This window comes from Propithecus coquereli, unplaced genomic scaffold, assembly GCF_000956105.1.
Source record: "Propithecus coquereli isolate 6110/MARCELLA unplaced genomic scaffold, Pcoq_1.0 Scaffold10, whole genome shotgun sequence".
Classification (NCBI taxonomy): Eukaryota; Metazoa; Chordata; class Mammalia; order Primates; family Indriidae; genus Propithecus; species Propithecus coquereli.
Window position 1 is genome coordinate 12,889,836 of NW_012133858.1, and position 12,527 is coordinate 12,902,362.

The following is a 12,527-nucleotide window of genomic DNA, read 5'->3' on the forward strand; positions in this document are numbered from 1 at the left end:
GGACTGAATGTTTTTAAAGCAGCATTAACTTCTAACATACCATATGAAGCTAGAAGAGATCATTCTAAAACAACTACAAATTAAACGTATCATCCCCAAATAACAACTCGAGTTGATTCTCTTGCTCATGCTTTCTCCCCTTTTTATCATACACCATTACAAATTTTCACTCTCTACACATTGATTACTTTAGTTTCCAACTCCAAACTTTCAGATTCTTCACAACTATCTCTCTTTATAGTCATGAATTTGGAAAATACATGTTGTGTTTGACCTGTATAGTTAAAACTGCATAAGAACCTTCTACCTTTTATCTAAAAATAAATCTAAAGAAAAAAAAGAGTATACACAAAAATTCTGATGGAATCCAATACCATCTATGAAACTAAGTGGCTTCTGTAGTAACAGCAACAAAATGATACATCACTTTACTGAAAAATATACACATATTATCAGAGTCTTATGTCACTAAAATTAATCCTTAAACAGGTAAGATTATTGCTTCCAAAGGAGACTACTGTGGGTTTAGGCATTGAGCTAATCTCAACAGCAATCAACCTCCTATAGGAATTTGAAAAGTGGAATAACTCATACAACAAAAAGTAAAAATAACTTGCTCCTAGTTCCCTACTCCTAATCCAGTGATTCATGCAAATGATCATACCTCTGACTCTAGTGTCATTAGTTCACTTACAAATGATTAGTCTGCCCACTGAGCAAAAATTTTAAGATATTCTAACAAGTTTTCTGAAGTATCTCCTATGTGTAAGGACCTCTAAGAAATACTAAGACCAGTCAGCTATGGGACTCATCTTGAAAGAACTAACAGCCCAATACAAAGAATGAGACATGTTGCTTATGGAAGCAAATACTTCCAAATGAGTTGATGAGATACACAGGAAAGAAACAGGGTAGACTTAACAGAGAATCAGCATTTCAGCTAGGCCAGGGGTTGGAGGGAGAAATAGGCTATATGTGGATAGTGGACAAGGAAACTCCAGGCAGAGGGTCAGGGTTAGGGCTCAAAGGAACATGATCTGGAAGAGAGGTAAGTGGGAGTATTTACAGGGCAACTTGAATCAAGAGACTGAATGTATACCACTGCATTTTACAAAATGTTTCCATACCCAGTTCTTCAGTTAATATCTCCCACAAACCCATGTATTAGGCATAGTAAACACTATGTCCAATGAACAGATAAGGAAATTGGAACTTAAGAGATATTTTCTCTGAGTTCGTATAGCTAATAAATGGCAAAGAGGAGATGTGAAAACAGGTCTTTCAAATCCAGGTTCAAGATATTAATATTAAAGAGATACAAGTAGAATTATCATTTGATCCAGCAATCCCATTACTGGGCATCTACCCAAAAGATCAAATGACACTCTATAAAAAAGACACCTGCACCCGAATGTTTATAGTAGCACAATTCACAATTGCAAAGACATGGAAACAACTCAGTGTCCATCAATACATGAGTGGATTAATAAAATGTGGTATATGTATACCATGGAGTACTATTCAGCTTTAAGAAACAATGGGGATATAGCACCTCTTGTATTCTCCTGGATAGAACTGGAACGCATTCTACTAAGTGAAGTATCCCAAGAATGGAAAAACAAGCACCACATGTACTCACCATCAAATTGGTATTAACTGATCAACACATAAGTGCACATATAAGAATAACATCTATTGGATGTCAGGCAGGGGAGAGGAGGGAGGGGGGAGGAGGGGACGGGTATATGTATACACAAAGAGTGCAATGCGCACCATCCAAGGGACGGACGCACTTAAAATTCGGACTTAGGGGGAGCAAGGGCAACATACGTAACCTAAACATCTGTACCCCCATAATATCCTGAAATAAAAAAAATTAAAAAAAGGTATTAATATAATACTTCCCTTTACAAAGAAGTTAGTTGAACTTAAATTTTATACTCTAGAAAGAAAGCTAACTAAATAAAAACAGAGTTTTGACAAACTCTATTTTATTACTACCAAATATGAATAAATGAAACCAGAATGATTTTTACTACATTCTAAAGAGCAGATTTCACGTTTCATGTAGTAATCAATTATAAAATAGACAACAAATTAAGAACCTCAAGACAATCTATGGGAGACAGGTAACCTTCAGGTTTTAAGAGTCAATGAAAACTTTACATTTATATAGCCAGAAAGAGTTTTGTAACAAGGACCTCACTTGCTCACTCATCATATCCAACTTCCTATGGTACTTCAGCAATAACCCCATTAGTTACCAGTATATACCTATTCTGGTGAAATTATTCGGGTATGGCCTACAAATTATCTGGCTACCCTGCCTTTAAGCCTTGAAAGTTATCCTAGTTTGAGAAATCTGAGTGCCATTAAAACCAAGTTCCTGGAATTCAGGGGTTAAAAGCACAGGAAAGTGGCATCCGTAGCCCCCTAACAATATTTTCCACCTCCAGTCTGTCACTTTAACATAGACATATAGCCAAATGATCTTTCGAAGATCAGCTATATGGAGCTTTAATGGAGAAATCATAAAAACAACAGACAAGAAGAAATGATTTCTGGATACATTAAAGCACAATTTGAAATAATGAAGTCTGACCATAGAAGCCTGGGAAAACAAAACAAGCAGACATGTCCAGTTAGAATCCAGCAATCAATGACAGAATAGAAAATCTTTTATAGGCAAAGCCAGAAAGTGATTTGTATAATAAATGCAGACATTGAGAGAGGACAGCCCCTTCCAAAATAGCTGCTGGCCCAGATAGATGTTAGGATAAACTAGAGATGTGCAGATGGGAATAACGAGTATCTTAATCAAGCCCCTTTTTTTCTCTTTCTCTATTTCAAGATTCCCATCTAGACAATAAGGAGTTTTTCACAGTTATTTGTCAACCCTAACCTTCCATCTTCTTACAGAACTTCATAATATGAAAGAAAAAGTTAATATTTTAAAGTATTCGGTAGGAAGGTGCTACTACTCAAAAACTGGTGACTGTAATAATCCTTCATAATCAATAAACAAAACAAATTTTGTTGCTGATGGGGAGGTAGTGAAGAGGGAAAGATACTCTTTTAAGTCATTCACACTTGTAATATATATAGTTAAAAGTCCTAGTGTAAATTTAATGGGAAGTGACTCGGACTTTATGACTCATTAGAAAAGGAAAAGCCAAAAAAGTCCAGGGGAGACTCCTCTGGGATTTGTCATCAGACAGCTTTATCAGGACTGGAAACAAGCCCTCAAAGTTTGGTGGTAAATTAGCCAAGGTACCTCTGATACAAGTTTCCAAGAAGACAAAATCCATACTTCATTCAGTCAACTCGGTAACAAGATCTGAATAAAACAGATAATAAGTAATAAGCTAAAAAACATATGCAAACTTTTGCAAAAAGTTGAATCTGCTGGGTGCTCATGCACCTTACTCCTGAAAGCCCCACAGACCTTTAGTCAAAGCTGGCATATGGCATACCCTTACTTTACGTAAGATTTCTACACAGATTTCAAGTTCCTAGAAACTTATAGGGAGTGTAAATTCTTTCTTCTTAAGAAAAAGGATAAAAGTCTATATTTTTAAAAGTCACTACAATAATTAAATATGCTATCATAAGAATTAAATCGACAATTGTTCCCAAGGGTACTATTAAGACAAAGTTATGATGACTGGTGTTCATACTTATCACTCAAATATCAAAAAAGTTTAAATAAGAAAGTTTTTTGAAAGTTTCTCTGAAAATGGTTTCAAAAGAAATTATTTTTTTCTGTACGGTACCAGATAATAAAAATTTTAAGTTTTATTGGTCATATAGTCTATGCCACAACTACACGTCTCTGCCTATATAACATGAAAGCAGGCACAGACCACATGTAAATGAATGAGCATGGCTATGGTCCAATAAAACTTCACTTATAAATGCTGAAACCTGAATTTCATATAATTTTCACATGTCACAAAACATTCCTCTTTTTATTTCTGTTGAATAATTAAAAAATGTAAAAACCATTCTCAACTCAGTTGCAAAAACAAGTGGCAGCAGTTTGCAGGCCCCTGTAACAAATTTCAATTACTGGGTAGAATTGTTGCTCATTCTTTAACATTATCAGATAAAGGAGCTATCAAATGAAAAACTTAAGAAATTAGAACAGGGGAGGATCCCTATATTGGGGAGGCCACAGTATTCTCGTTCTGTATTTTCCAAATGTCTGCTGCATAAGTCCAAGTGTAGAGTCTGTATGTAAAAACTAGAGATTCCTAAAACCATCTCTAAGAGATTCAGCTAATTATCAAGTAAGGTTAGGAATGTGCTTATAATAAAGATCCCCACATCATTCTGATATTGAACTCGTGCTTAAAAATCACTGACATTTGTTAACTATATATATAATAAGACTTATATCCAGAATATGTCAAGAATTTTCCAAACTCATAAGAAAATGATCTAATTATTTTAAAAACTAGACAAAAGTTTAGAACAGACGCTTCAACAAACAACATAAGAAAGGCAAATTAGCACAAGAAAAATACTCAACAGTATCGGTCATCAGGGAAATGCAAATTAAAGCCACAATGAGATAGTATTACGCACCTGTTTAAAAAAAAAAGAAAAAGGACCTGACAATATCAAACCCAGCAAGGATGCAGAGCAATTGCAGCACATGCACATTGCTGGTGGGAATGCAAAATGGTACAGTCGCTTTGAAACACAGTTTGGCAATTTTAACATAAACTGGTCCTATGACCCATCAATCCCATTCAAGAGAAACAAAAATTTGTGTTCACCAAAAAAGCCCACATATAAACGTTTAGAGTGACTTTATTTATAACCACCAAAACTGACAACAACTCAAATATTCTTCAACTAGTGAATGCATAAACAGTATGTGTAGGTATAGGCATATAACAGAATACTACTAAGCAATAAAAAGAATGGAATTACTGATTACTGATACATGCACTATATCAGATACATTATGCTACAAGAAAAAAGCCAGACTCAGATAGCTACTTACCATATGACCCCATTTATATAACATGTTTGACAAGGCAAAACTATAGGGGCAGAAAACAAATCAGTGCCTGGTGGGGGCAGTGAAAGAGGATGAGAAGTTTGGGGGTTATGAACTGTTTTATACCTTGATTGTAGTGGTAGTTATCAGACTATACATTTTTCAAAACTCAGAACCATATACTAAGAAGAATGAATTTTTACTGTATGTAAATTATACCTCAATGAACTTGACTAAAAAGAAAAAGAAAAAAGGAAGAACGCTGATATATAAACAAGACTAGCTATAGATTAGCTATGGTTTATTAGAAAGTCTTTGCTGCTTTTACTTCAGTGTATGGTTAGCAACTATCCTATGCATACACACTTAATGTATGTGTGTATGTGAGTGTGAGTGCTTTTTAAATGAAATGATGACAAAAGGAAGTAATTACTGTTTCTTTATCATGTCCTTTATTAAGTAATATCTGAGAACTCTTGCACTGGTTTCTAAATTCGAACACCTGGAACATTCTAGATTCCAACATCTAAATAATTCCCAAAGTCTTTCTGAATATAAAAACTAATTATCCTTTGTAGGTCTTAGCTAAGATCTGGGGTATCCTAGTTTCACATTTTTGAAGCATAGGACACCTTTAAATGGGGCATCAGTTAAAATCAACCCAATGGCACTACTAGCGGCTACCTTTGAAACTGGAAATATAGCTGTTGTAAGGTTTGTTTGTTTCTCTTCTATGGATCAGAGTGATTCATTTTTTAAATGTGTTTCTGCACTTGGAGAACTGGGATTTCAAGCAGGATTTACTTAAGTTTGGTAGGATCTACAACTGTTTTATGAATGGTAGCATATCATGTTGCTTTTTGTCACTGAGGCAAAATTCACTTATCTCAATAATAGCTGTTATGTCCCTGACACGAACTGAGGAAAGACCATGGCCTATGGGCTTCTTTGAGTTTACATCCCTAATATGTTCAGTTTTAGAGCAGTGGTCCCCAACCTTTTGGGCACCAGTGAAGGAAGAAAAATTTTCCACAGATGGGGGGGAGGGGCGGGGAAGCAATGGTATTCGGATGATTCAAGCGCATTATATTTATTGTGCAGTCAAACCTCTCTTCTAGTGATAATCTGTATTTGCAGCCGCTCCCCAATGCATTAGATTCTGATAAGGAGCATGCAACCTAGATCCCTCACATGCGGAATTTACAGTAGGGATTGCAGTCCTGTGAGAAGCTAATGCTGATCTGACAGGAGGGGGAGCTCAGGCAGTGATGTGAGTGATGGGGGAGTGGCTGTCCATACAAATGGAGCTTCTACTCACTGGCCTGCCATTCACATCCTGTTGTGCAGCCAGGTTCCTGACAGGCCAGGGACTGGTAGTGTCCCCAGCCCTGGGGATTGGGGACCCCAGTTTTAGAGAGTTTAAGCCCTTAAACATTAGCCCTTTCAGGCTGAGTATACCAGAGAAGACCTGAATTTTTGTGTGATTTTTCAGATAGAGAAAACACTGAGGAAAGTGTGAGTTCCTATAGTTTACTGAATAATTCATTTGCTGAATCAAAAATAAAAGCTCAAAAAAATATAATTAAAAAAATAAAAGCTATGTTAATTCACGATCTATATGAAACACTACCCCTAAAATAACCTCATAAAATCTCTGAAAGTCTTGTCAATCATTATTTTCATTATACTTTTTTAAACATATGACAGTATTAGATGAAACACATCAGGAATGAATGTTATATATCTACAGAACAATTTAAAAGAAAGACAGGGAGAGGAGAGAAGGAAGGGTAAGGAAGGGAGAAGGTAGATAAGGAGGAAGGAGGGAAGACTAAACTGTGTAAATATTCACAGTTCTAAACTTTTCTAATTCTAGACCCTAACTTGCCAGTTCCTAGCTATACCCTCAGCGGTTTAGCATAACTCACTTCCTTTTCCTGGCCTTCAGATTTTAAGCTGGAAAATGAGGACGCTGGCCTAGATCAGTGTTTTTTAATGTTTTCTACTTTGAGATCTCTTTTAAAAATATCAATTAACTCTATAGTTTCCCTCATGGGAGTTGTCCTTTAAATACTTGTTAGTTTAAAAAATTATTTTACAAATAATTCATTTGAAAAAAATTCATTTATTCATTCAAGAAAGTACTGCATGCACACACATAGCAGTAACCTAAAAGATTTTTTTCCTTATGCAAGAGGCACTTTGGGTGCACATATGAATTTAGAGGGTTCTTTTCAACAAATTCATGTATTCTACACCACAATGAAGATTGTGCACCACAGGGCATTTTTTTATTGTGGAACTACCCTCACACAATACATCGCACACAGTAGATCAATAATTATTATTTTAAGTCCATATCAAAGATTCCTTCCAGCTCCCAAATTGTTTACTGCTTTATATTTAAGAAAAAAAATTAAACCTATTCTCAAATAAAAATCAAAACTACAAAATAGCATTTTTAAAATGTTTTTACTAAAATTCTATTAATTATTACCTCCAAAGCCAAAAGAGAAAGCAATGATCCACTTTTTACCTTGTTTTATACACACACACACACACACACACACACACATCTATGTTGAATGAATTCTACTTATAAGACATACTTACAAAAAAATTTTTTTTTTAATTCAGAAGTTTTTGTAAATTTCATGTTGGCATTAATGACATGTGACACACATGGCTAAAAGGCATTATCTCTGCCCTTAGGAGCTTATACAAAAAGAAGTATAAAATAATTATGCTAGGATAAGATTCCTAAACAGGGAACATCTAATAATGTACTCATTCAATCATTCATTTATTCACACATTCAAATATTCACTGAATATTTGCTGAGTATATGAAAGACCTGAAGCCAGATGGGGATGGTGAAGCAAGGTAAGACACAGACCTCCCAGCTCAAGGAAATCCAGCCAGGATCTCATTAAAAAGCAACCATAACAAAAACTGCTGTGGAATTCTGAATAAAAGGGACAGCAAGTTTGCCTGGAGCCAGATTATGTACATCTCACAGACACTGCCATCACTTTAGATGTCTACTGTACATGTGATAAGCTTTAGATCTTTGGGACTACTGGGTTAACTGATTGTAACAGACATAATTTTGTATCTTTCCCTTGAAGTTCTAGATTTATGCCATTAATTTAATATACCCCATTATGTGATTGGGGTGTCATGAATGTACAGTTAATCAGTGCTTTCTAGGTATGTTTTCTTGTATAGACATTTCAAAAAATGTATTAAATTTTATCTTTCATTAAAGAAAAAGGACGTGCTCCCAGAAGAGCTAGCTACCTATACTTGAAGAAATAAGTCACTCGTAGGTACACTGATTTCAGATGTTAAGCACACACACGCGCACACACACACACACACACACACACACACAGAGTTCACCAACTTTGGAGCTAGTGGAACTTTCCATATAAAAAACAGTAAGAATAGAAAATAAAAAACAAGATTTGGGAAAGCGCTGTAAGAAAGATAAAATAAGGTAAACACTGAAAGAAGGCAGGAGAGTTAGAATGCATGTGCTAAGTGGCTAAAAGTGGGGAAAAACTAACAGTTAAAAAATTGCAAAGAAGTTGATAAAAAGGTCTAGAATGGCTTTGATGAACATGCTAATGCTCTCAGAGGAAAACTTTATGATAATGTAAAACCTTGTATAAATGGGGGAAATAGTAAAATTAAGTAATAAGTGGGAAATTCAAATTAAGTAGTGATATGGAAATCTTACTGGAGAAAGCAAAAAGGAAAATGGGGAGTCTTGATTGCTGTTTCAGAAAGAAAATTCTGTAAAGATGACTAAAATTGACAAAAAAAATCTGTTTGTCAATTGATTAAAAGTACTTAGAAAAAGCACTACTTTTAGAAAAATATGTGCTCTGCTATGAACTCTAAACTAAAAAGCTTTCAGAATATTCTTGGAATATGTCTATTCCTTTACCTAACATTCCCAAATTGCATGTTACATTTTAGTTATAGATCTAGTGATTTAAAAAATGGCTAGGAATTATTTCAAATCTTGTTGCATAGGACCTCAAGTTTCAGTAAAAAATAAAGCATTATTCCTAAATATTGGCAACAGAATTCGTCCATCACAAAATGTAGATGTTCCAAATATGCTTTTAACGAGAAAAAAATGACGTGTGTTGACATTTAGGTGACTTAAGTCTTTTCACCTGCATAAGAACTCAAACATTTCCCTTTGATCCTGGTTTAAGAGAGATTTCCCAAGATACAAATACTGCCGTAGTTGTATGTGTGTGTTTAAAAAGTTCTGTCCAAATGACAAGTATCTTTGACCTCCTTAAAAACTAAGTAAGCAAGCACTAGATTTTAACGTAACAAAGATTTTCAAATATCTCCTTACTAGAATGTCAGCTGCTACCCATGACCTCTGTTGAGATGTTCACAAGAAAGGTCACAGGGTGCCCCACCTCACTCCTAAAGAAATGGCAGTGGAAAGGGGCGTACATTCATTGCATTATTCACAATCTCTATTGGAATCTACACCATGACACCAACTTATAATAAACTGTAACTATTATATATATAAATCTACCAAAGGTTTAAGTTAAAAAGGGAAGTGGAAGAGACAGATATAGAGATTTTTTTTAAATGAGATTCAAAAATCTTGTGTCAAATTGCTACTACTAAATCTTCTCAAATTTAGTTGTCGTGTTTCAGTGTTACAACAGTCCCAATGTTTGTGTATGTTTTACCCCATCATGGCACCAGCTTTAGTCTCTTTAATTAGAGTAAAGACACTGCTAGGGAGTAACTGGGCCATAATTAAGAGTTATATTAGAGAAAGATATACTTTACTAGACTTGAATACTTCCCAGATCAAAAACTTCACCAGCAGTGGTAAAACATTTCTAGTATATCATTTCCTTTGATGTTCTTGGAACCAGGAGCCAGAAAGGTCAGATGCTTACAAAGGCAATGATCTTCTCAACAATTTCTGAACACCTTCAAACTTAATAAATATTTCATTTTAATTTAATGAAGACACATGAAAGAGCCACACTAATTTCCTTATCAATTTACCAGACTATGTAACACGGATTGCCAAACACCATATTATGTTAAATGAAAGCCAATTTGAATATATTAAAGTCTAGAGTTTGGGAATAGAAAAACCTTACATTTTTATACAGAAGGTGTTTGTGGTACTCCTTGAGAAATAATACATTAGAATAAATCATTCATGCCTTGGTTAAAAAACAATCAAAAACTAAGGATAACATAAACGTAAGTAAAGAGAGTTTTAAGTTTTTTCTAGGTCACTCACATGAATAGGAAACTGGGTAAGATCACAGCACTATATGATTAATATTCCACATCAGGTTTTGTTTGAACTCCAATTCTCATTCTATTCATCATCTACTCCAAGGAAGCACTACACACGGATCACTCTTCTCTAGAGAAACACTCAAAATACACACACACACACACCCCCTCACATCCAAAAGCAAGAAATAACCAATCTCTAAGACTAGGACTCTCACATCTTATCTCACATCTGAACTGTAGCCCCATTAAAAATTCTACATAAAATCAGTAACAAATCACTAGTCTCTTAGTGTTTGAAACCCTGGGAAAGAAAGCAGCCAAGGAGTCACTAATTTGGGTGGGAATTCTGGGTTGGCCTGAGCACCCACCAGACCATGTGAGTCAAATTAAGCTGGCAATGAAACACGCAGTTCCAAGAAAGCAAAAATTCTTATTTTCAATTCCACTTCCCAAGACATGTCAGGCCACAGTATTCAGTTGAAACAATTGACATCCACAACAAAGGCAGGCTTTGCAAGCCATTGGAACTTGGGCTTCCAATAGCATTCTGGAATTTCTGTGACCAAAGGAAAGCCAAAAATAATTAAAGGGTAAGGTGATCCAGCACCCAAGACCTCAATAAAAAATGCTAGGTCCCAGGGCAGCTGATGAAGAACAGAGAAGGGATGTCAAGGGCTACCACCTGCTGTTAGCTACACCAGGCCAATACTAATCAATCACTATTTTCCTGGACACCATTAAAAAACAAGGTCACCAGTCCCATGCTCCCTTCGCTCACTGCTTTTTGAAAGAAAATGCTTGTGGCCACTTCCCACCGGCCTGTGCAGGGCAATGCCAGGACTAAACTTTTAAACCTTGAGGAAGGTAGGAAAGTCAGCCAGCCAGATGCAGGCCAAAGTGGGCAGAGAAGGAGGGAAGAGTCATGTTTCAAAACAAAGGCTCCACACGGAACTGAACGCCAAACCCTCCCCACCTCCCAGCCTTCAAGCCAGCCTTGATTTTTAACAACAAGCAACATTTACCCAGCTTTTCAGCTTTCACTAAGGGCTTTGCCATTCATGGGAACATTTGTACAACTACTTGCTGGGGGTGGTGCTATCCTCCCCCTACACGCTTACATAGGAAAAAAGGCTTAGAACGTAAGTGACTTACCCAAGGTCCCACAGAAAAACCTAAATTCAATTCCCTCCACCTCCAGGCCAGGACAGCACAAGGCGGGTGCCGTGCGCGGGCCGCGGGGGCCAAAATGACGACGCGTCTGCCCCGAGAGAACCCGGGCTGGGGAGAGAAGAGGGGGCCTCCCGCCCTAACACCCCGGCCCCTACCTTCCTTAACTCCTGGCAGCTTGGACTGGTCGATACTGACTTCAGCCATATTGGGCCGGGGTCCTGGCTGTCCCTCGCCTCCGCTTCCCGGCCGGCGCCCGCACCGAGCGGGCCCCACAGCGCAGCAGCAGTGCCCGACGCGGCGCGAAGTCCGGCCGGCAGCGCGCGCGGTCCGGGAGGAGGAAGTGGGCCGGCCGGGCAAGGGCTGGCGACAAAGGCGACGGGAGACAGACTCCGGCACAGCAGGCTACGCGTCCAGCTGCCCGAACACAGCCACCTGCTCCGCGACCCCAGCCCTCATCGATACCAAATATCCGGAGCCCGGAAATAGACCCGAGCCGTCCAGTACGGAGGGAGAGAGGAGACAGAAAGGCTGCCGGGCAGGCCTGGGAGGGGGAGGGGAGCCGCAGGTCTGTAACCGCAATTGCGAGTGGCTGGCAAGCGAGGATCGGCTCCCGCCGCCGCCTCCCTGGTGTCTCCTTTGTGCTCAGTGACGCGCCTGAGGCTGGGGCCCCGCTGTGCCCCCGCCTCTGAGCCCTGCCTCCCTCCCACGGGAGGATCTCCTCTTTAGGTGAAGGCTTTGTGTCCTAATGGCCTCAACGAAAAGGCCACACGGGTCGCCCAAAATATAATCGGTCCTGTCAGCGGTGTAGCAATCTGTGCTCTGGGTCTGGGATTGAAATTTACACAGGATGTTTACAAGTGCCTGCCTCTGTCTCAGACACTCCTTTAAAAAGCACCTAGGATTACGGAGGCGATAAAATAAGGGCATAAAAAACCTCCAGTACAACGCACAGAATTAAGAGCAGCTGATGAAATTTTGAGCCAATTTAGAGAAGAGAGTGTTCACAACCAGCTGGAGGAACTGATTCATTGATTCATAAAAACTG

At 37.9% G+C, this 12,527-nt stretch overlaps 1 protein-coding gene across 2 annotated transcripts in view; it reads right to left on the minus strand.

The window, feature by feature from the left end:
- Positions 1–12,276, minus strand: part of CCDC50 (coiled-coil domain containing 50) — a 68,742-nt gene extending 56,466 nt beyond the window's left edge. The window contains exon 1 of one of the 2 annotated variants that reach the window (XM_012642286.1): positions 11,638–12,276. In XM_012642286.1, the coding sequence (XP_012497740.1) occupies positions 11,638–11,686 (49 nt within the window). In that variant the 5' untranslated portion in view covers positions 11,687–12,276. The remainder of the gene's footprint in view (positions 1–11,637) is intronic. The other variant, XM_012642295.1, reaches the window with a different exon arrangement.
- Between the last annotated feature and the right edge of the window lie 251 nt (positions 12,277–12,527).